Below are 24524 nucleotides of genomic sequence, written 5' to 3' on the forward strand. Positions count from 1 at the left end.
CTCAACAACAACAACAAAATGTTGATATATAACCTCTATCAGATTGCTTGCTGTCTTGGGGAGGGGGAGGGAGAAAAATTTGGAACTAGAAATCTTATAAAAACAAATGTTGAGGGGCAGCTAGGTGGTGCAGTGGATAGAGCACCGGCCCTGGAGTCAGGAGTACCTGAGTTCAAATCCAGCCTCAGACATTTAACACTTACTAGCTATGTGACCCTGGGCAAGTCACTTAACCCCAATTGCCTCCCCGAAACAAACAAACCAAACCAAATGTTGAAAACTATCTCTACATGTAAGTAGAAAATAAAAATAATAAAATACCAAAAAAAATGAATGTTGAAAACTATTTTCACATGTAACTGGAAAAAATACTATTTACATAATAAAAAATGAAACAAAAAAATGATGTGAGAGAGTCAGGTGTATTTGTATGGAGGGAAGCAGGGGATAAGGAGAAATTGAACTTTATTAAGGAAAAATTCAGATGATTGTAGAGGTGATCTGGTTGCGATTAATGACACTTGTAGAGAGGTTGACTTTGGCCACCTTATTATCAGAGGCAGGAGGGAGGAGGGTGTCAAGGGGATGATGTAAAGAAGGGGAGAAGATGAAAAGAAGAGGAAAAGTTGAGCCTCGAACTGGTCCACGTGTCTGCCCCGGTTTTATGAGTTTGTATGGGGGCGGCTGGGTGGCGCAGTGGATAAAGCACTAGCCTTGAATTCAGGAGTTCCTGAGTACAAATGCGGCCTCAGACACTTGACACTTACTAGCTGTATGACCCTGGACAAGTCACTTAACCCCCACTGCCCCGCAAAAGAAAAGAAAATAGTTTGTATGTCTGTGGTGTCCCGTCCCTCCCCACCCAGAGGGAACATCTTTATGACCAGAATCCTGGTCTGTCTGACTCCTTGTCCCTGTCTACACCATATTCCTCTCATCATTGATCTTTTTCTGTGACTCTCATTTCCCGGCACACGTTCCTCTTCTTCACTATGTTTATCTATGCCGGATCTTCACTCACCCTGTTTCCCAAGGACCCAGTTCATTTGCGTGTCCGATTCCTCCCCTCCCTTCTCACATCCGAGTCTCTACTTACTGAGGTCCCAGGATTCTCATCTCTTTCTCCTTCCCTGCCTACTCACAGCCTCCCTGGGATCCTCATCTCAGTCCCATTTGTCTCCAGGACCTTCCTTCATCTGTCTTCCCGCCCCCACCCCCCATTCCCAAGACTTGCATCTATTCATTGCCCCCCCCCCCCATACCCTGGGCTCTTATCTGGGCCCTCCATCTGTCCTTAGGACCCTCATCTTTCTGCTTCACCCCAAGCCTGTCCCACCCCGCCCCACCCCTCATCCTCACCTGTCTTTCCCCACTACTCTAGGGCTATCCTCGCTGCCCCCCAGGGCTCACCCCCATCTGTCGGTCCGCCCCCTCCACTCCTCCCAGATGCCCCAACTCACTCCGACCCCCGGAGGCACGGCTTCTTTCCCCCTCCCCAGGGTCAGCTGCCGAGGTAGGCAGGTGGTGTCCGGGCAGAGCGAGTAACGACTGGCAGCGCTCGGCCAGGCTGGTTCAAGTTCGCGCCCCGAGGCCTCGGGGCGGGCGGGGGCGGGGCTCGAGAACGTGCACAGATTTGGGGCGTTGCCCAGGCTCTGGTTGGATGCATCTTTGTAAAATGTGTCCCGCTCAGAACTATTCCTGTTCAAGGTGGGACTAAATGAATGGCTCTTCCCTGGGCCAGTGCCCCCTGCAAACCTCCTCCTTGGGTGCATGCCTGTTCCGGGCACACCAGAGTGCCACACGCGACCTGCTGCCAGGTCTGTCGGGCGGTAACCACAAGGTATCTTTGGAGGTAACGTGTGGGCCGTGCCCACGCCACGAAGACATCTCATTCTCCATCGGAATATAAAGTATCTGACCCTGCTCGGCACTACTGCTCGTGCCCAGCTTCCTGGCACACTGACTTCCAGCCCCTTGGAACCAGCCAAGGACCCTGAGCCGTCACCTCTGCCTGCCCCACGGTCACGCCTTACGTCGGCTCCCGTTGCTTTGGCTCCATCCTGCTCTTGACCCAGCCCCTTGCCTTGGTCCCCAAAAGGGCCACTCCTATTCAGTCCCTCAATCAGTCGTCTAGTCCAGACCCCTGGGATTGTTTCCCAACTGATCTTCCTGCCTGCTTTGTTCCTTTCCTGGTGCATCCTCCTCTCTGATGAGTAAACCTTATTAACATGATATATCGACGGGTTTTATTTCAGTTTTTGTATGTTATAGCAGTTTGGTAAAATCCACAGACCCCTTCTAAGAATGTTTCTAAAGAAAGGAAGTGTGAAATTTCAGAGGTTAGTGAGACTGTCCATCCAAGTTAACATAGGGGCTTGTGAGCCCTTAGTTCAGATATGCCTCATGTTACAAATAAATTAATAGAATCATAGATTTAGAGGTAAGCAACCTTGGTGATCTTCTTCCTCATTTTACAGTTAAGGAAACTGAGACTCAGAGGGTAAGTAACTTACCTAAGGTCACACATACAGTAGGGAACTAAATCAGGATTTGAATCCAATTCCCATATCCTTCCCATAGTAGCAAGCTGTGGTTGAGTAAACACCTGGCTCCCAAGGCTCTCTGCTGGAATCAGTCTTACCCAGATTGGGGATCCCGGCTTCAAAAGGCCAGTTTCCTTCTTCATGATGATGCTCAGCCCCCCTTCTGCAGGTTCTCCTTAGTCAACCTTGAAAGTGACCACTTCCACTGAAGATTTAAAAAGAATCCCAAACCCCAACCTCCAGTGGCCGGCTCCCCAGGATTTACTGAATACAAACCACTTCCAAGGCTCCCCACCATCTGGCTTCCATCGTCTCTTTCATCTTCCCCACTTCAAATACTTTCCATCTCAGCCAAACCAGAGTCCTCTCCATTGTGTCCTGCCCTGGCCCTTCAGATCCGGTGGTCCCTCTGCTCGTGCCCACAAAGCCCAGCCTGGGTACCTCACACCTTCCTGCTGGGCTGGTGATGCCGCCCCTCTCCCAGTGTCTCGACCTCTCCTTCACTCTCCTTTCCCTCCCAGATCACCCGTGTGAAATCAGTCTTTCCCCTGCACCCCTAGGCTCTAGGATCCTTGGGTGCAGACGTCCCTGGCAGCTGACACACACTCTTGCTCATCGTGGCACTTAAATTCATTTGAGTAAGGAGCTCTGCTTTCCTTCGGCTGAACAGGTAGCAGCAACTGTTCTCCGGCCATCAGGAAGCTCCCATGGACACAGGGGCTCCCTTGTTCTCCTGCTCTTTAACCACCTCCCTCAAGGAATGACAGGAATTTCTCTGGCTGGAGCCCTAATGACCTGCAGGCAAGGGCGAGCCTGAGGCCAGAGGCCATAAACTCAGATGTGGTCTGGGAAGGCTTGAGGAAAGTCAGGGAGCCAGGCCCCATTATACTTCCAGCCCTTATGATGCTGACCATGACGGATGCTGGGGACTCCGTGTGAACCACTAGTGAGCTGCTCTCAAACAGGAAGGGTGGGCCAATGGTCTGAGCCTTAGCTGGCGTGTCAGCACGTGTAAGCCAGGCACAGGACCCTGTGAATGACGGGGCCCTCCCCACGAGGCCGTGGGGCTCCTCGGCTCAGGCAGGGCTGAAGGCCAGGCCGGCGGGGGATCCCAAGCAGGACAGAGGCAGCCTCCCCTCTGTGAATGGCGCCATCCTCCCAGCACTACCACAGCCCTGGTGCCCATCCCCCTCCCCCCCTGCCATGCTGAGGCCACAATGGGCATGCTGGGGCACAACACGGAGAGCCCAGTGATGGTGGTACTCCTCAAACTTTAATGTCAATGGCAGTGTTTCAGAGGCTGAGGGTTTGTGGTGGAGCTGCTGCCCCTGGGGAGCCATCGATGTGTCTGAGGAAGCAGCAGTGGGGTTTCCACACCTGGCCTCTAGGGAAACGTTGCCCACCCGGCTGAGGCATGAGAGAACAGTTACCCTCGCCAGCCACACTTGGGGCTACAGAGACCCTGGCACAGCCTAGGCACTCAGCAGCATGGCCCCAGAGTGGGGACAGACTCAAGCTGTCCAAAGTGCATTAAGGCAGTGGGGTGCCTCTCGAGGGTAAGACAGACCTTGGGGAGCAGGGTGCTGAGAGGCTGGGGTGCGGCTCTGTCAGAGTTGAGAGAGAGAATATCACTCAGGCACGTGCCTGCCTCACCCAAGGGAAGCAGAGACAGCAAGACATTACCCAGTGCCGGAACTCAGAGGGCAGGGTGAGGGGGAATGGAGGGAGAGTCTTCAGTGTAGGGGGATGAATGCCCAGCATCAGAGGAGGAAGAGGAGGGTAAGATCTCGGGGATCTCAGTACGGTCGAGCGGCCGGCTTGCTCTCCAGGTCTGCATAGGGGTGCGCCAAGGCGGGGTCCTCCTGGGAGTCAATGGTCTGATAGGCGCTGCGCTCCTGTGATGGGCCAAGGGACCCTGCAGAGGTGGGTGGAGGAAGGAGAAGCAGGGCGGGCTCAGTAAGGGGTTCTCGCCTGAGCCTTCTGCCCAGAGTGTCCTTCCCTCCCCCTGGGAGGGATGTCCCAGTGCTTGATCTTTGTACCCCGAGGCGCAGCCTCATCCAGCCCTTCCAGCTCCTTCCAGTTAATCGTGGGCCCCGCCCTGCATGGAGGGCTGCTGGCTGGACTAGCACCTGCTGGAATGTCCGCTCCAACAGGAAATGCAGCAAGGCCGGACGGGGACTGGGACAGGAAGACACATTTATTAGCGCAAAGCTAAGGGCTTTACAATACTGCTACCTGCCCAGGGGTGAGCCAATGGCCCTGCTGGCCATCTGGAAGGGACACAGGAAGAATGGCATGGAAAGCAGTGTGGAAGATGGAGATCCTTCCTGCCCTGTCTGACTGAAAGGCCTGTCTGAGAATAAATGAGACAGTGCAGGGGGGACCACTGTACCTCAAGAGGAAGGTACTTCCACAGGCCCTGCCTCCTCCCACCCTGGGAGGGGACCTGGCAAAGGTCTGGAGCCTGAATCACGACTGGAGGAGTAGATGACAGAGCTTGGCCTGTATCAGCACCGAGCCCTCAAAGCGAAGCCCTGAGAGGCCAGGCTCGGCCGACACCTGAACATTCCTCTCTGGACGCCGGGGTCTTGCCTGACTCCAGGCTAGGACTGTATCTATCCATCAGAGCCAAAGGGAGGGCTGCGGTTTGTCTGTCTGCTCTTCCTGCTGGGCTAGGGAGAAGAGGTGGCCTAAAAACTAGGGGGCCACCACAGGGAGGAGCAGGAAGTCCGAGGAGGAGGACTGCGGGATGGCCTGGTGGAAAAGGGAGGTGGTGACTGAGAAGCAGGGCCTGAGAGGCTGGGTTTGGGTGGGAGGGAAGGCCCCAGCCCAGAGTAACAGCCCAGGCACAGCTGGTCCGCAGACGCCGCAGCCTCACCTATGTTGAGGACGAACTCGCCCCCTCGCTCCTGGTACATGTGGTAGACAAAGATGCAGGACAGGGGCTTCAGCAGGAGGCTGAAGATGGCCATGCCCGTGCTGAAGCGCTCCGTGTCGGACAGGGCTGCCCTCTGCGGGTAGAAGATGGCGATGTAGATGATGTCCAGAAGGATGGTGATGGCCAGGCCAACCAAAAACTGCCAAATACAAAACGCGGGCAGTGCCCGGAGTGTAAGTGCAGGCCCTGCCGGGGCTGGGGGGACCTTTGGGATACAAGGCCGCAGGCTTCCGGCCTATTCCACGGCAGCAAAGCAGGCCAGGCAGGCCTGAAATACTGGGTGAGTGCCCCGCCCCTGCCTTCTGGGGAGGCCTCATCCCCTGATGAGTCATAAGGGGTCACCCCATGACCTCCCCCAGGCTTAGAAGAGAAGGTGGCACTCTGTCATTTGCTTGGCCTAAATCACAGTGGATCAGTGGTTATTTCAAAAGCCTGGGGGTGGGGAAGAACAGGAAGTGTGAGTTACCCTGAGCCTGTGGGGAACTGCTGCCTTTCCTCCCAGGGGGCTGGTGGGGTGTTGGGGAGCTGGGCAGAGAACGGTCTTTGCTTTGGTCCTCTCCTCTCCACTCCCCTGGGCTTCCAAGATAGCTCACATGCTTCTTTCCAAGGAACTCACAGGGCCAGGCTGTGCCCACGAGCTGCTGAGTCCTTGAGCCCTCCCTGGTTCAACAGAGAAAACCTTTGGCCTCTGTCTGGAGCATCCCCAAGGCCATACTCTGCCAGGTATTATTTCCATTTCACAGTTAAAGAACGGAAGCTGGAGAGAGGCGAGGACTCAGGGTCACGGACACTCGGCTGGCCGGCAGTCACCAGGGAGAGCCTTCTTGCTAAGGAGGCTGCTTCTCCCCTGCTCCCCAGCCTGCACTCATAGACCCAGGAGGGTTCTCGGTCTGCCAGCGTTAAAGATCTTCCCCTGACCCCCCAACTTTTACCTCCTTGTCTTCCTCCCACAGTAGCCCTGCCACTGACAAATACTGGGATTCTGGGCAGGTTACTTTCAGTTTTGGGGCAACTCTCAGAGACTGAGAGGTGGGGCAGGTGCCAGCCTACAGGGTAGGGGGAGAATGCACCCTGGAACCCCATGTTTGGTCCCTATCGTTAGCTCCGCTCATAGGCTTCTGCTTTCTCTCCTGCCGCCCCCAGGCCCACACTGGATCCCCGCGCCTCTCCCCGTCCCTGCTACAAAACTCCACATCCTCCCCCCTTTTCCAATTCAATAAACATTCATTTTTTGTTTCGGTTCTTTGTACTGTATCAAGGCTGGAGCCTCCTCTTCTCTTCCTATCCTGTGCTACAGATCTCCTAAGGCCTGGCTTGGAACCCATCTCCTTCCCACCAAACGAGCCCCCACTGACTGACTGCCACCTTCCTCACATCCCATCACACTCAGCAATGATCATGACACTTAGAGGGTCTTATTCTCATCTTGTCACACCAACTAAATCGTGAGCTCCTTAGCGGCTTACTCCCCTCCACCAATGTCTGCCCACACAGGATTGACACTCCAAAATACTTGTCAAATGGGTGCATTTCCTGAGCATCCTGTGCTGGGAAGGAGGGTGTGGGCGTCCCTGGCCTTTCCTTCATCAAGAGAAGGTCATTTGATTTGGGGAAAGCAGAGAAATTTCTCTATACAAGTACTGGCGGTGGAAATGGAGTTGGGTTGGGTTGGTACAGCCAGCCTTGGGAAGGGCCCTTGCCGAGGCCAGATAAACTGAAACAAAGAGTATGGCGGCCAGCACTGTGTCCCAGTGGAGAAGCTAGGAGGCTGGGGAAGAGCGCCCAAGAGCTACCGACTGCAGTGCTCTGGAAAAGGCTTTGAAGATGAAAGTTTGGCCATTAGGGACACACGAAGGAAGGAAAAGCAGGATGGGGAAACTGAAGTCAACAGATATAACTGAATAGATGGAGAGGAAAGAAGCTGAGCAGGGCCTGGGAGCATGGCTGGGATCAGGAAATTAATAAAGGATGACCAGGGCTGTCAGCCCCCAGGCACCTTTTATAGGTCTCCCTGGAGTCCTTCCCCCAATTCCAAAACTCACCATAATTATGGCATCCAGGGAATCTCGTTGAGCAATGGACCACACCCCCAGGGCGAGGACGGTGAAATTAGCCCAGGCATAGGAGTTTGAGAATGTATAACAGCCCCTGGCAAAAGAAGCACAGTCAATCCCACCAGATTCCTGCCTGGGAGAGGTTCCTTCTCACTTCTCAGTGTCTAGTCATACCTCATTAGTCCTCATCTTTTTCTTCTATTATTTTTGAAAGGTACATTTGAGGCCTTTTCTCTTTCTACCAGTTATTTATTTATTTATTACGGGGCAATGGGGGTTAAGTGACTTACCCAGGGTCACACAGCTGGTACGTGTCAATTGTCTGAGGCCGGATTTGAACTCAGGTACTCCTGAATCCAGGGCCAGTGTTTTATCCACTGCGCCACCTAGCCACCCCCAGTTATTTCTTTAAACATGACACAACAAAACCCTTCCTGCTACCTGCCCAGACCAAATCTTCCCTTGTAACCCCAAATCACCCCATATGTGTGACGCTATATAAAATACTCTACCCTAGTAGTCCCCACCTTCTCCCCCAAGGAGGAAGGTCTACTTAATCATCACTTCTGCAAGCTCATTTCTGGCTTGTCCTGCTACTCAGAATTTGGAAGAATAATGGCAAAGCACTCAGCAGGGTGCCTGGTACACAGCAGGCGCTTAATAAATGCTTGTTCCTTCCTTCCTTCCTTTGAGTGACCTTTTCCTTGAGGTGTTGCAGGCGTTGTGTGTATAGTCCTTTGGGTTCTGCTTATTTCAGGCTGAGTCTGTTGAGGCTAAATCTCATATTTCTCTGAATTCCTCACATTTGTCATTTCTTCCTGCCCCAATAATCTTCTCCCACATTCAGCTGCTATAGGCTAACTTAGCCCTTCTGTAGCTGACAGCTGTCTGCTTTGTCTCTTGCTCTTGGCTGGCACAAAGAGAGGTGCTACAAATGTTTTGAAATCTGCTGGCCATATGGCTTTGTCCTTGGTATCGTTGGAGTTTGTGCCCAAAAATGATCCCTAAGTTCAATGGTTTATAGGGACGGTCTGGTCACTCTCCTTACAAAATTCCAAATATGCAAACTGGATAAACAGTTCAGTTTTACCAACAATACTTCAGTGGACCGACCGCACCAATACTGACTGTTTACCGCTGTTTGGTTATTTTTGTCAATTTTAAGATGAGAGATAAAACCTCAGCATTATATTAATTGAAATTTTTTTTTTATTCCTAGATAGTCTGGAGCATGTTTTCAAACAGACCCCTATAACGAGCAATTCTTTTTGTTTGTTTTTTGTGGGGCAATGGGGGTTAAGTGACTTGCCCAGGGTCACACAGTAAGTGTCAAGCTTCTGAGGCCGGATTTGAACTCAGGTACTCCTGAATCCAGGGCCGGTGCTTTATCCACTGCGCCACCTAGCTGCCCCACGAGCAATTCTTTTAAAAATTGTTTCTATCCTTTGACTCCCTGTCTGGGAATGGATCTTGGTATTATATAATCTCTGTCAATTCCCTGTGCAGGGAGCGGACATTGGACTTTTATTGGTGGTATTTGATCCCAATAGTATTCCCACTCAAAAGCTTTCAAATGTTGTGTAATTAAGATTGTCCAACTTATCTTTTGGGATTTCCTCTACTCCTTGTTTAGCTATGGATTCTCTTTCTAGCCAGAGTTGTGAAAAGTACCTCCATCTTGTCTCCTCTGATTTTTCTGTGATAGGATCTTTTGGTGGCATAGTACGATCAAAGCTCATTTTCTGCCAAACTGGTTTCCAGGTTTCCTAGCAGTTCACGTAAACAATGGAATCTATTCTCTAGGTGATTATGTTCTTCAGTTTATCCAACACCAGTTTGCTGCCTTGGATTGTTTCTGCCTTATCAATTTTATTCCACTGTTTTGTTTTATTTTTACCACTGTTATCTGATAATTTGGACGGCATGGCACTAAATCTATAATTAAGGCAGAACGGTCATTTTTATTATAGCAATATGGCCTAATCATGAACACCGAGCAGCTTTACACTTACTTAAAACTTCCTCCCTCATTTCTGTACAAAGTGTTTTGTAGGGGGCAGCCAGGTGGAGCAGTGGATAAAGCACTAGCCCTGGATTCAGGAGGACCTGACTTCAAATCCGAGCTCAGACACTTGACACTAGCTGTGTGACCTTGGGCAAGTCACTTAACCCTCACTGCCCCACCCTAAAAAAATGTTTTGAAGTTATATTTACGTAAATATTGCACATGTCTCAGTAGGCCAACTCTTGGGTATTTTGTATTTTATTTGAATAGAATTTTCCATTATTGCTTCTTCTTGGGTTTTGTTAGCATAGAAATGATGATAATTTCTGTAGATGTATTTTGTTTTCTGCTGGAGTCACAAAGTCCTGATTTCATACTTGGCCTCTGACACTGCCTAGCTGTGTGACCCTGGGCAAGTCACTTCACCCCGTTTGCCTCTGTTTCCCCACCTTTAAAATGTAACAATAGCACCCACTTCCCAGGGTTGTATGAGAATCCTGTTAAAAAAATAATTGTAAGGGGCTTAGCACAGTGCTATTTTCTAAAACTACCAGTTGATAGATAAAGTTCTATATAAATAGTAAGCTCTATATCAATGCTAGGCACTATTACTATTATCATTACTTTACAGAAGTATTTATCACAGGTTTTTTGCTACTCTCCTACAGTTTCCACATACAGTATGCCATCAGGCAAACTGAAAATAAGGAGTCTTTTCTCTGCTCCTCGCCAATGTGATGTATACAGTCTAATTGCTATGATTAAAATCTAATATGTGGTCACCTTAAATTAGAAACTCATAGCACCGGTTTTTGGGGCAGTAAGCATTTATTAAAGTCTAACAGGGGTTAGTAAAGAGAACAGGTGGAGTTCAGAAGGAAAGACTCCTTGCACCTGCAGCTGCTCCTCCCTGGATCCACAACGGAAAGAAGGATCCCTGTACCCCTCGAGTGGAAGCTCCCTGTGGGCCGCCCAGGCACAGTCCCTACACACGGCTCCAAGCTAATGGGCTGCTAGCACGGATTGACATGACTTACAGGCATTTTTATGAACAGATGGAACATTTCTATTACTAGATGTAACTTCCGGACACTAGTCACATGCTTTCTCCTCAGGGTGGTGTTGCCCTGGTTTTCACAACGTCTTTCTCAGCAGCTGGGTAGCACTCTGATTCTCACACCAAAGTTTATGCCTTCAATTTTGTTCTCTTATTTTACTAAGATCCCTAGTATTCTAGAATTGTGTCAAATAATAGTAGGAAGAGTGGGCTGCTGCATTACTATTGTCTACATCTGTGTTTGGCATTGAGAGTACTGCCTAATTCTTGCTTTTAGATCACAATCAAGAGCCTTCACATTTTTTTTTAAACATCAATGTATTTAGTTAAAAAAATTTCTTCTGCATCCACTGAAATATTATGTGATTTTTGTCATTTAGGTGATCAACAATGCAAATCATTTTCTTAATATTGTACCATTTCTTAATATCGTACCCAATCATTTTCTTAATATCATATGCATGGTATGAATTTAATGACTTCCTACTGAATTGTTTACTGGCTATGTTGCTGTAACCTTCTTGCAAGGATCTTACTTAAAATGTTTGCATTCATATCATTTGGAAGATTGGTTTATAGCGCTCTGTTTCTGCTTTACTTCTTTCTGGTTTGCCAAGCTAGGTGGCATAGTGGATGGAGTGCCCACTCTGGAGTCAGGAAGACCTGGCCCTAAGATACCTCCCAGCTCTGTGATCCCGGACAAGTCACTTCACCACTGTTTGCCTCAGTTTCCTCAATTATAAAATGGGGATAATAATAAAACCTACCTCCCAGGGTTGTTGTGAGGATCAATTGAGATAATACCTATGAGGCATTTAGTTGTTATTATCCATCTGATCCAGTTTTGTTTCTCTTGGGCAGTTCATTTACAGCTAGCTTATTTTTTTTTTTAATGGGGCAATGGGGTTAAGTGACTTGCCCAGGGTCACACAGCCAGTTAAGTGTCAAGTGTCTGAGGCCGGATTTGAACTCAGGTCCTCCTGAATCCAGGGCTGGTGCTTTATCCACTGCACCACCTAGCCACCCTCTAGCTTATCTTTAAAAAAAAAAATAAAATAGGGTCACTTCAGATCTTTACTTTGTTCATTTGGATGTTTTGGATTTTTGTAGATCCTCCTCCACTTCCTTTGAATTCTCAGTTTTGTTGATGTCATTGTGTATGCAGGTTTGGCAATCAGGGTGAAGTGACCTGCCCAGGGTCACACAGCTAGTAGAGTATCTGAGGCAAGATTTGAACTCAGGTCCTCCTGAGTTCTCTCTCCATGGTACCACACAGCTGTCCCTTGTTTCTTTTTTTTTTTTTTTTTGCTGGGCAATGGGGGTTAAGTGACTTGCCCAGGGTCACACAGCTAGTAAGTCAAGTGTCTGAGGCCAGATTTGAACTCAGGTACTCCTGAATCCAAGGCCGGTGCTTTATCCACTACGCCACCTAGCCGCCCCCTGTCCCTTGTTTCTAATCATTTTTTTCTTTTCCTTCTCTGTTGTGAATTCACCTTGTTTGCTTTTTACTCAGGCTATTTGAATTCTCCCTCTCTGCTTCTTGGTTCAAGTCAGCTAATGCTTTATCTATCAACTGGTAGTTTTAGACAACAGTCCTTAGTTTTATTATTCACATAGTCTATTTTCAAATTTCTCTAGTTTTTGATACTTTTGTATTTTTTCAGGTTATTTTGTTTTTGTGCTGCCTGGTGCTCTCTTTTCCCAATGTAGTCGTGTAAGTTTTCAGAGAACTACAGTCTCCTTCCCAAAGTTCTGTAACGTTCCTACTTAAGATGCCTGCTCCCACAGAGGACCCCCCCCCCAAAAAAAGAAAACTTATTGCCAGATGACTCACCATGTTGTCAGCAGCCAGTGCACCAAAACAATGGCCTATAAGAGGAAAGGGGCAGAAGGAGGAGGAAGAGTGAGAGATACACAGGTCAGTGAGTCTGAAAATATGGACAAAAGAAAACCGGAGTTATGAGATCCTGGGGGGGGGGGGGGGAACGACAGGATGACGGGACACACTCCCCTGCCAGGGAAGCCTGGGAGATGGAAGAGGCCTCGGGACGACTCAGGCTGGGCTCATCTCAATCCCCTCCCTTGTTTCCCTGCCCTTACAGCAGTCATTCCCATGATACCGAGTGCCTCACTCTAACACTTATGGCAGACCATCTGGCCCCCACGTGGGGCCTCTGAGGTAGATGATCGATTTCAGAATCAGAAGGCTGTCTGAGCAACAATCTGGGTCAATGCAACTTTAACCAGGAAGTCTGCTGGTTTTTTTTTTCTTTTGTGAAGATGCAGCTTAGGAGAGAAGTTACAGACTGGGGTCTGGTCCTCCCACCAAAATCAAAGTCCCCTCCAGGCCTCTTACAACACCCAGAATGCCAGGAGTGGGAGGCAGGCCGAATGTCTGGACTTCCTCTCTGGTGGCAGAGGTTTGGATCCACAAGGCCCCTGGATGAGGGGGGCCTGGCCAGGGGCAGAACTGCGGAGCATCAGTCCCAGCTCCAATCAGCAAAACCAGGGACTGCCAACTGAAGAAGGGACCGGGATGATGTCTACATGCCTTCCAGCCCCGAGAGTCTAACTTTCCCTTTTAGTAAGGAGGAAGCTGAGGCAGCATGAGGCTGAGGACCGGGGCCAAGGCACACTGTGAGAGGAGGGACAGGGAGGGCTAGCAGCCACATCTCCTGGCTCCCTGCTGAGCTTGGAAGGAATTGAAGGGTTGAGGTATTCTGGCCTCCTGCCCAAACCCATTTCCCCACTAAGTAACATCGAGGCTTTATTCTGGCTTCTCAGTGTTTCTCAACTGGCACTGACTCTTAAATTCAGGCTGTGGAAAGAGGATGCCCAAGGGCTGACTTAAATTTCTCTAATGGATTTGAGTATTTGAGTAGCTTCCCCTACTCGAGGCCTGCCAGTAGATCTGTAAACACATATTTAAATGAGACTGATATTTACAAAATAATTCACCTGCAGGGTTCCTTTCATTTCACCCTAAGTACAAGAATAGGGCAGCCAGGTGGTGCAGGGGTTAGAGCCAAGGCCTAGAGTCAGGAAGACTCGAGTACAAATCTAGCCTCAGGCACTAGCTATGTAATCCTGGGCAAGTCACTTCACCCTGTTTGCCTCAGTTTCCTCATCTGTCAAATGAGCTGGAGAGAGAAATGGAAAACCACTCCAGTATTTTTGCCAAGAAAACCCCCAATGGGGGACACAAATGAAACGACTCAACAACAACTACTGGTACTACAGGAAAAGCTGAATTTTTCTTAAAGCTGAGCATCCTGGCACTGCCACTTACTCTGTGACCTTGGGCCAGTCACTCTGGGGCTCGGGTTCCAGAGGCTGTCCCGAATAGCTTCTGAGGTCGCCCCTTCCAGCCCCGAACATAACACGTTCTGAGGTCATGTCTGGTCCTAAGAATCTGCGCCTGTGATGCGGAGCTAGCACTTGACTGACATCGCCAAATCTGCTTGTTCCACGACACGGGAAGGAACAGGCTAGCATAGAAACCCCACTACCCACGCTCCATGCCCATGGCCCGCTGTGTCCGGCCAAAAGCACAACAGAGAGAGGAGAACCTCCTCCCTGCTATTCCGGGGCCAGCCTTCAGAGAGAGGGGAGCCAGAGGATTATCATTAGCAACACAAATTTGGTAACCAAGGAGACACTGGGCTTTTCTACACAGCAGCAGAGTGGTTCTCTAGGTTGGAGATGTGTATACATGTGTGTTTACTCACATGTACGTATACGTATGGATACATATATAATGTATGCATATACACAGATATCTCTAAACCTCTATACATCAGACAGGAATGGGAAGGAGCCCAGGGGAATGAAGGGGGAGGGGAGTGCTGGATGAAGAGGGAGTCTGCAATAACTGACACTGAGAGACCCCTTGACGGTTTTCAAAGCCTTGCTCAGGGGCCTCCTTACTTGGTCCTCACAAAGGAGGTAGGTGGTAGGCTGGCAGGGTGCAATTATACCTATTTCACAGAGAAGAGAACGGCCACGGTGAGGTGAAGCAAGAAAGGCAGGAGAGGATGCAAACCTAGGCCTTGCACGTCTCCTCCAGTGCCGTGCCTTCCCATATGTAACAATCCCCTCTGCACTGGCCTGGTGGCTTTTTGCTGGCCTTTGGGTTTACCCTTCTGCCTGGGAGAGGACACCGTAGTGATCTCACTCAAGGAACAGCCCTGGGGCCTACTGCTGTGGGACCCAGGCCAGAAATGGAGGGGGGAAGAGCCAGGAAAGAAGGGTGTCCTCCAAACCCAGGTAGGGAAGTATTCAGCAGCAGGTGTTGAAAAGGACGATGAACAAGAAAAGCTTCAGTGATCAGGAGATCACAAGGGCATAGATGTAAAGCTGGGATGGACCTTAGAGGTCTAATCCCCTTGTTTTACAGATGGAGAAACTGAGGCACTGAGAGAGGAAGTGACTTACCCAATGTAAGCTGTAAGGCCCCTGAGGGCACCACAGTGCACAGAGCACTGGGCCTGAAGTCAGGAAAACCTGAGTTCAAATCCAACCTCAGATACCTACTAGCTAGATGACCCCGGGCAAGTCACTTAACTTGTCTGCCTCAGTTTCCTCATGTGTCAAATGGAGGGAAATAACAGCTCCTACCTCACAGAGCTGTTGTGAGGATCAACTGAGATCCTATTTTGTGAAGCACTTAGCACAGTGCCCGGTGCAGTATAAAGGCTCGGTCCCTTCCCTTCCCTGAAGGTCAGTACAGGCAGAGCTGAGATTTGAACCAAGGTCCTGTGACTCCCCATTTCAGCAGCCCTCCCACTGGTCGGCCTCTCCCCACTGGTAACCTTGGAGAGAACATTGGAGTGGGTGGTGAGGTTCCCAGCAAGCCTGCCAGGGGCTAAGAAATGAGTAGGAGGCAGTAAAGTGGCAGCACCAGCAGAGACAACTTTATCTGGGAGCGTGGCTGTGAGAGGGCAGGGAGACACAGCCTGGGAGCTGGACAGGTCCAGAGAGAGGGTAGAGAAGGGAAGGAGCTTGTGGGTAAAAAGAGCCCAAAGATCAGGCAGAGAGAAGGGAGGACGACAGGAGCCAGTTCCCAGAGGAGCTGGAGGGTCATGAGATTGAGGGCACCAGCAAAGGGGAAGCCACCTCCTTAGGAGGGAATGTGGAGGATGGGCCAAAGGAAGAGAGGGAGGGTGTGTGCCTGAGTGTCTGTATCTGAGTGTCTGTGTGTGGGCGTGCATGCGCATGGGTGTGGGTGGATGGAGCTTTATGAACTGGGAAGTCACAGTATTTGAGGGACCATCAATATATGCCCCAAAGGATGTATATGTATAGGTATGTGTCTACACACATATACACATATGTATATATGAAGGGCGGAGGGAGACGGGGTGAGCCAAAAAACACTTTCCTCGAGAACAAGAGAATGAATCCATTCTGGAGCAGAAGATGGGTGTAATGAGTCTGCCCTGGAGAGGGTAATATATCGGAGTGAAGTGAACCGCAAGAGGGAGGAGGCTGCTGAAGGATGGCAATGGGGAGGCCTAGAAGTCGTGGTGAGAAAGCAGGAGCATCTACCAGTGTGTGGGGAGGATAAGAGAGGGCAGCCAGGCGGGGAGGGGGTGGCTGGAGGCAGGGGGATGCTGTGTCTTCCAGGGGAAAGCCCAGTGCTCCAAGTGCAAGAGGATGGAAGGAGGGTAAAAAACAGGGTTTCGAATATAAAAACACAGAACTGGGGTCCCAGGGAGCAGAGGGAAGAGGAAGGCAGAGTATGATTTGGAAGACCATACAGAAGAATGAACAGAATGGAAGAAGATCAGGAGGCCTTGGTATCATTCTTGCTTTTGGCCACCGGCTAGCTGTGCGATCTTGGACGAATCACTTAACCACTCTGAGCCTCAGTCTCCCCATTGTAAGACGAGGATGACAACAGACTCCCTACTTTGCAGAGTTATGAGGAGAGCGGTTGGCAACCTTCAAGCACAATCTCAAGGTTACCCTGATGACTGGGCTCCTCCACCCCATCGGGCCTTCCTCCAGTCAACAAGGACAGCCATGAGAGAGACCGTCGGGCGCAGGGACTGACTTCCTCAGGGGACCAACCTCGGCTCTCCTTACTCGGGGGCTCTCTTCCCAAGTGTGGGGGTTCCCACCTGGGGCACTGGCCCTGGTCACCCTACAGAAATGCTAGGAAACACCAGCATGAATACAATACTCAGCACGGCTGGCCCAGTGAATGGGGAGCCCAGCAGAACACAAAGATTTTCCCAACCTCTCTTTAGGAGCCTCACACGGCCTCAGGGGCCCTTGCTTTGGGGGTGGGAGCTTCCTCTATCAGCACAGGGGCCCGCCCTCAAGGGCCAGAGGAGGTGGTACCTGGAAAGCACCTGTAGTCTTAAGGCCTACAAAAGAGAAGTGGCCCAAGGGATCAAGCTTTCCTTGGCCAAAGGCCAACTCAAAGTCTTGGGGACGTGTTTCAGTCAGTCATTCAGGTGCTTCAGTCATGTCTGACTCTTTTTGGCCCATGTGGGGTTTACTTGGCAGAGATCCTGGAGTGGCTTGCCATTTCCTTCTCCATTCTCCATTCTCCAGCTCATTTGACAGATGAGGAACCTGAGGCAAACAGGGTGAAGTGACTTGCCCAGGGTCACACAGCTAGGAAGAGTCTGAGGCAGGATTTGAAGTCATAAAGAGGAGTCTTCCTGATTTCAAGGCCAGGGTTCTATTTGAGGCGATGCCTCGTTGCCCCTTGGAGGCAGTTAGGGGGCACCAAAGTGTATAGAATGCTGGGCCTAGAGTCAGTGAGACCCGGGTTCAAATCCAACCTCAGGCCCTTCCTATCTCTGTGATGGTGGACAAGCATGTGACTGCTGTTTGCCTCAGTTCCCTCATCTGCAAAATGGGGATAATAACAGCATTTACTTTTCAGAGTTGTGAGGATCAAATATCTGTAAAGCACTTAGCATATGGCCTGGCACATAGTAGGTGCTTAATAAATGCTCGTTTCCTTCCTTCCCTCCCAGCTCTTTTGACTTGAAGGATCTCTGTTCACTGACACAGTCACCAAACAGCACAGCCCTTAGCCCTGAGTCCTCCCCTGTCCTGAAACTTTCTCTGTGTTTTTTCCAGGGAAAACAGAGGCATCTTTTTATCAGACACTATACTGCGCTAGAGAAGGAGCAGTTGGTTCATATGTTATTTCACCCTTGTAGAGAATCAAACAGCGGAAAGAACCGAAAAGCTGGGCCCCACACTCGACATCCTGGTTGGTCTGAGGCCATTTCAGTTGTAAGAAGGGCTTCCCAAAGAACACTAACTATGCCTCAATGCTGCGGTGAGTGTTTCCACGGCTGAAACATGCAGGGCTTCACTTGAATTGCATCTCTAAATCAAGAATCCCACCTGAAATGGAAATCGCAGGAAGGAATAAACCCCGTAGGTCCTAGCCCGGGCCTGCCATCTGAGACATGCAAGCTTCACAGACCATCCTGAAGATAACGTTCATTTTTTTTCCTGAGTCAAGTCAGTTGGTTACAAACCACAAGTCCCCCAGCCTGCCCTTCTAGAAACTATCTGAAAAAGAAACGTAGCTGAGGGTTAATCTAAGGCTAGGGTTAGATGGATTCTCCGGGTGCTGGCTGAGTGCAGGGGCTGGGCCTGTACTGTCCTGCACACTGCTCGCCCCCACAAGTGGCTAGGACAGGGCTATGGAAAGAGCAGGCCTCCTGAGGACTTGCTGATTCTGGGCCTAAACCTCAGAAGAGCTGATCTCTGGGCATCTGTCCACCAACTCAGGCCAAACTTCAAGGCTCAACTATCCTCCCCCTTCCTTGCAACAGATTTTGGAAGTAGCTCCCGGCCCAAGGTGCTGCCCACCCCAGGAAGGACAAGTGAACGTGAGGATGACTGAGAATAAGCTGCCCCTGCCACAGACCCATCTCCCCCTCCACCCAAATGACACAACAGGGCTCAACCCTTCAAACTACAGTAACACGGACAACAGCGTTTGATGAGAATGATCAACACCACCATGTTCACAGGAGATTGTGGTCTAGGCAGCAAAGAGGATGGAGCTTTAGGTTTCGAATCTGGAAGACCTGAGTTCAAATGTGACTTCAGACATTTCCCAGCCGTGTGACCAAGGGCAAGTCACTTCACCTCCAATGGCCTCAGTTTCCTCATCTGTAAAATGGGAGAAATAATAGCCCCTACCTCCCAGGGTTGTATAGAGGAAGCTGAGATAATATTTGTAAAGCTCTTATTATTATCAACACAGTGCCTGGCACATTAATAAGTCCTATATAGATGCTAGCTTTTATTATTAACATTATATCTTTAGGGGGCAGCTAGGTGGCTCAGTGGATAAAGCACTGGCCCTGGATTCAAACCCAGCCTCAGACACTTGATGCTTACTAGCTGTGTGACCCTGAGCAAGTCACTTAACCCTCACTGCCCCGAAAAAAAACCGCCAAAACATTATATCTTGTCATTCTTGGCTATCATGGAGCAGGGGAATACCTTCATCTAGGCTGGCCCAATGTTGTCTCTAATACCAGAAACAAGTGGGCCCTTGACCCTGGGCCAAGGGTCAGCCCACATCTCTGCCTCGGTAGTCATGGGGGTAGGCATGGCCCAGAGGAGGATGCCAGAAATGAGGATATAGGGCAGCAAGGTGGCACAGTGAATAAAGCACCAGCCCTGGATTCAGGAGGATGTGAGTTCAAATCCGGCCTCAGATACTTGACACTTACTAGCTGTGTGACCCTGGGCAAGTCACTTAACCAGCAAAACAAAAACAAAACAAACAGAAGTGAGGACACCCCCTCCCCCCAGCATTTTTTGGCACAGTCACAGCTAGATTCTTTAACTCGGGAAAAGGAGTTTAAGTAAACAATGAGGACAAATAAGTAACCAGGGCAGTGAAATGGAGAGTGATCTTTCTCTCTGGCCGTGGGAGCCAGGAGTGGTGGCCAGAGGGTCTCTCTCCTGGGCTGGCCCCTCCTCCCCTTCTTCAGAAAGCCCCTCAGCAGAAGGCTGGAGGTTGAAGGAGACCAGGACAAGCCTCTGATGACAAAGCTCTCAGCCCTTCTCTTTCTAAACAAGTCCAACTAGCCTCCTCTAGTTCCTCCTCCCTCCTTCCACCGGTTTCCTTTCCCTCTTGTAGCCAAGTCATGTCAAGAAGTCAATAAACATTGAATAAGGGCCTACTATGTGCCAGGCTAAGTCCTAGCATTGTCCTCCCTCCGCACCTCTGTGTCTCCGCGCTCCCACCATCCCTCTGTCCCTTACCCGCTGCTCCTCTCCTGGTCTCCCCTCCCGTTCCCTGGCTTTCCTTTGGTCCTGTAGCCTCTCAGCTGCCCCATCGGCTCAGGCCACCATTTTCCCTCACTCTCTATGGAACAGCCTCATTTCTCGGTTCTGTTGACTTTACCTCCTTCTACCTCTTCTCTTCCACCCAACCCCTTCACTCCTCTTATTCCCCCCCATCCCTGGCCTGATACCTCCATTCCTCATCTCCTCATGATTTCCCTGAAGTCAGTCAGCAAGCATTTCATGAGCACCAGGCACTGGGCTAAGGGCAGGGGATTCAAAGAAAGGCAAAAAACCGTCCCTGCCCCAAGGAACCCACAGCCTGGCAGTGAAGGCGACCTCTAGACTGAGGAGCTGAGGACCAAATACACGGGGATGAACAGCAGAGGGAAGGGGCTCCAATGAGACGGGATGGGCAGAGGCTTCCTCCAGAATCTGGAACATGAGCTAGGTCTTGGGGGCAGCCAGGAACGAGGCAGAGATGAGGAGTTAGGGCACCCCAGGAACGGGGGCCAGCCGGGGAAAATGCTGGGCACCCGGAGGGGCTTGGGGAGCCTTGGGACAGCCCCTCACCTCTGGCCACATCCCATGTCCCCTGAGCTGCTCCCCACTCCCTGTGCTTCACTCTAAGCTTCTCCAGCCCTCAACCCCTCCCCCATGCGTGCCCTTGCCTTCCTTCCTCCTCACCCCAAGAGCTCTTGCCCATCCAGCCTGCCTCCACTCCCCATTCCTTCTTCAGCCCCTTAGCCCTCCTCTCCCCGCTCCCATCAGTCTCCTGTCTCCCTCACTCTTGCATTCCATCTTCCTCATCCCTGCACCCTCCCTCCCCCTTTTCCATCCCTTGATTTTCAGTCTCCCTCCTTCTTCTAAACTCTCCTGTCCTTGATCCTCTCTCCTTCCCATCCTTTATCTGCTGATAACATAAGGTCCACCTGCCCTCATCTCCAAGATCCCTCACTCTATCAACCTCCCCCCTCTAATCCCTGTTTCCCCAGTTGTGACAAATCTCTATCCATGATATGGGGCTTTGGCTAGATTACCTTTGAGACTCACAACAAACCCTGGGAGGGAGGAAGGTGCTACAGGTATTATAATAAGATCCATTTTGCAGATGATATAATTGAGGTCCAGGGAAGCTAAGTGACTTGCTCATGATCACACAGCTAATATTTGAGGCAGGACTGGAACCCAGGTCTTTCTGATCCTAAGTCCAGCACTCTGAGACAATGAGGGTTAAGTGACTTGCCCAGGGTCACACAGCTAGTAAGTGTCTGGGGCCAGATTTGAAATCAGGTCCTCCTGAATCCAGGGCCAGTGTTTTATCCACTGCGCCACCCAGCTGCCCCCAAGTCCAGCACTCTTTAACTATCTTACTAAATATATATATATATATATATATATATATATATATATATATATATATATACAGAAAGATGTGGTGGGTCATGAGCCTGGTCTTCTTAGGGAGCTGTGGGTTTAATTCCCACTTCTGACACCATGAATATTTTAGAAGAGATGAAAGTCTGACTCAAGATTTTTGCAACAGCGAGCTACAGCAAGAATGTGCACACAGTCTGCAAGAGGCTACAAATTCCCCCAAATTTTACCTTGCTTATATACAGTTTTTAAATCAGAGAACTAATGAATTCCAGAGTTGCCAAGTTTTAAAGCAATACCCTGAACTTCTTTCTGCTGTCTCCTGCTAATCTGCTGTCTAGTCTTCAGTAAACCAGGCAAAACATTCTGCTAACTCAAGGAAATATGATTGTATAATAGAGTCCAGGTTCCCAAGCTCCAAGGCTGGATGGAGGAGTTCAGCCTCCCAAACTCCAGAAGGCTGGAGGCTGCTTCACAGAGCACTGGCTCCATTTTGGATCGATACATAAGAACGCATGCTACGCCTCGTCTCACTCACCCTTCTCGTCTCCGGGTCCCCAGACCCCTTAATCCTGCTCCACGATGCTTCCGTCCCTCCTCACCACGCCATTATTCCCTAAACCCCTCCACCTCCTCTTTCCTCTCCAGCCTACCGTAGATCGGAAAGCACTAGACTTGGAGTTGCTTTGGATCCAGCTTCAGGCATGTACCAGCCTGTGTGATCCTGGGCAAGTCACTTAACCTTTTCTGTGCCTCAGTTTCCTCGTCTGGAAAATGAGAGGTCGTAGCTGAAGGCCTCCGTCTCCCCTTCCAGTTCTAAAACTAGGATCCCCTGATTTCTCACCCCCGTCTTCTCCCCATCCTCCACTCTGCTCCCCACGCCTCCTCTCTGCCTCGCTCCTCCATCCCCTCCTCTCCTAGACGCCCCTTCCCTCTCAGTCCCCGCTCTGCCCGGGGGCACCCTTTTTGTCCCTCTCCGGCCCCCGTCCCCTGGCCTAGCCCTCTCCTTCCGCCCCTCCCGGAGCGCTTTTCTAACCGAGCCCTCTCCGGCCCTACCTTGAGGTTCACGGCGGGCAGCTCCATCCCGGGCCAAGCCGGGGCCGGGGCCGGATTCAGACGAAGGGGAAGCAGGAGGCGGCGAGGGCAGCGAGGGCGGCTGCAGCGGCTCTAAAGCTTCCCGGAGAGTTGAGAAACAAACTTTCCCGGCTCCGCCCCGGGGCCCCCTCCCACCGGCTCCAGCGCCCAGCCACGTGACCCAAGGGTTGCGCACGTGACGGCACGCAGAGGCTGGTTGCTAGGAGACGGCGTCAGCTCGCGGGTGCTGCCCTCCCCCCCTCCTCCTCAGACCGGGCCGCTGGAGCCGAGCTCCACCCCCACCCCTGGGAAGAGACTTCCGTAAAGAGGGACGAACCTCGGATTTCACCGACCCCAGCCCCCTCCTGAGGCCCTAAGGATAGCCCCCCCCACACACATTCCTGGGGGGCTGCGAGGCTCGGAAAAGAGAGGGGGCAGGTCTGCGGGCTGGAGCGCCGCTGGTATTGGGAGGGTCTAGGGGAGCCGCACCCCCTTCCTTCTCTTTTGTTTGTTTTGCAGGCGATGGGGGTTAAGTGACTTGCCTTAAGTGACTTGCCCAGGGTCACACAACTAGTAAGTGCCAAGTGTCTGAGGCCGCATTTGAACTCAGGTCCTCCTGAATCCAGGGCGGGTGCTTTATCCACTGCACCACCTAGCTGCCCCGCCTTCCTTCTCTTTTAAGGGGCCCCCAACTAGAGTGGGGGCTCCTTGGGGCCAGGGTCTGTCATTTTCACTTGTCCTCCCACGGCTTAGGCCCTTTCCTGGTCCTTGGTAAACACTTAATAAACGCCTGCTCTCTTTCTGTCTTTACGTGTCTGTCAGCCTCTCTCCTGCTCCACCCAACTGGGGCAGGGTGCCTTCTACCCCAGCTCTCTCCCCCTGAATCGGCCTGGGATCACCAGGCCCAGAATTTCTAGGCCGACCCTTCAGTCACCTTAGGTAAAAGAGAAAGGACATTGTGCACCCACCCCCACCCCTATCCCACCTCCCTGGACCGGTTCAGCTGTTCATTATGGCATGGTAGGTTGATGAAAAAAAGAATTTGGGGTCTTGGTGGTCCGAAAGCTCATCACCATTCTCTGGTATGCTACAGCCATCATCTAGGGGAGCAGCCGTTGTGGAGAAGCCTCCCAACACCGCCTGTCCTACTCCAGAAGTGTCAAGAGATAGATGAGCCCAAGAGTTCCAGCCCTGATCCAGGGAAATGACCCTGGTGAAAATGAGACCTCCCCCCTCCCCCCCCAGGTGCTTCTGTAGATAAGGAAGGTTTCAATTGTTCAAAAAAACCACCGAAGACTCACAAAGGGGGTTCTCACCACCAAAGTCTTTAGCACTCTCAAATCGTTCACCATCAGAAATATATGTGGTTGTTTTTTTTGTTTGTTTGTTTTTTGGTGGTGGTGGTGGTGGTTGTTTTGGTGAGGCAATTGGGGTTAAGTGACTTGCCCAGGGTCACACAGCTAGTAAGTGTCAAGTGTCTGAGGCCGGATTTGAACTCAGGTCTCCTGAATCCGGACCTGGTGCTCTATCCACCGTGCCACCTAGCTGTCCCTGTTTTGTTTTGTTTTGATATGTGGTTGTTATTAATGAAATTGCCATTCAAGAAGATGCACAGCTGCTTAATCTCCAACATGCTGCTGAAACTTCTATGTAATGCCTCCAGCCCCACCCCCATTAGAACGTCAGCTCCTTAAAAACAAGGACTGTCTTGCTCTTCTTTGTTACTATCTCAGGCTGCAGGAGGGGAGAGTGTTCTGAATCATACGATCCTAGGGGGTTTCTCATCCCATAGGACAGGGATTCTTAACTGGTGGTGCATGAACCCCCAAGGGGTCTGTGGATAGATTTCAAGGGGTCCATGAAGCTGGCTGGGAAAACAAAAATTACATCTTTATTTTCATTCTTGAATTGAAATTTGGCATTTCAATTATTTTAAAACTTTTTTTTTCTAAGAAGGAGTTCATAGGTTGCAATGACTCCATGGCACAAAATGTTAAGAAACCTAGCCCTAGGAGAATTGTAACCATATTGGATAACTAAGGTCCTGCCCTCCTTCCTGTGCTATGAATGCTTTAGGAAGAATTTCTAATAAACCAATGTCAAACCTACACCGTATGAAAGAAGAACTGCAACAGCTTTTCCAAAGGAAAGACAAGAGTACACAACTTTCCCCAGATGGAAAAAGACACAAGAATAG

General features: G+C 50.6%; 1 protein-coding gene across 3 annotated transcripts; it reads right to left on the reverse strand.

Moving 5' to 3' along the window:
- Nucleotides 1-3797: 3797 nt before the first annotated feature.
- On the reverse strand, nucleotides 3798-22481 carry LOC122749008 (angiotensin II receptor associated protein). 3 transcript variants are annotated; one of them, XM_043995151.1, is made up of 5 exons: nucleotides 22310-22481; nucleotides 12432-12466; nucleotides 7524-7629; nucleotides 5422-5554; nucleotides 3798-4458 (listed from the first exon to the last, which is right to left on the reverse strand). In XM_043995151.1, exons 1-5 carry the CDS (start codon nucleotides 22334-22336, stop codon nucleotides 4340-4342), a joined length of 420 nt encoding a protein of 139 aa, XP_043851086.1. In that variant the 5' UTR covers nucleotides 22337-22481; the 3' UTR covers nucleotides 3798-4339. The 3 variants fall into 3 exon arrangements, with proteins under 3 accessions (XP_043851086.1, XP_043851084.1, XP_043851085.1); XM_043995149.1 differs by having other exon boundaries at nucleotides 5422-5620; XM_043995150.1 differs by lacking the exon at nucleotides 22310-22481 and adding an exon at nucleotides 18596-18691 and having other exon boundaries at nucleotides 5422-5620.
- Between the last annotated feature and the right edge of the window lie 2043 nt (nucleotides 22482-24524).

This window comes from Dromiciops gliroides, chromosome 3 (assembly GCF_019393635.1).
Source record: "Dromiciops gliroides isolate mDroGli1 chromosome 3, mDroGli1.pri, whole genome shotgun sequence".
NCBI lineage: Eukaryota > Metazoa > Chordata > Mammalia > Microbiotheria > Microbiotheriidae > Dromiciops > Dromiciops gliroides.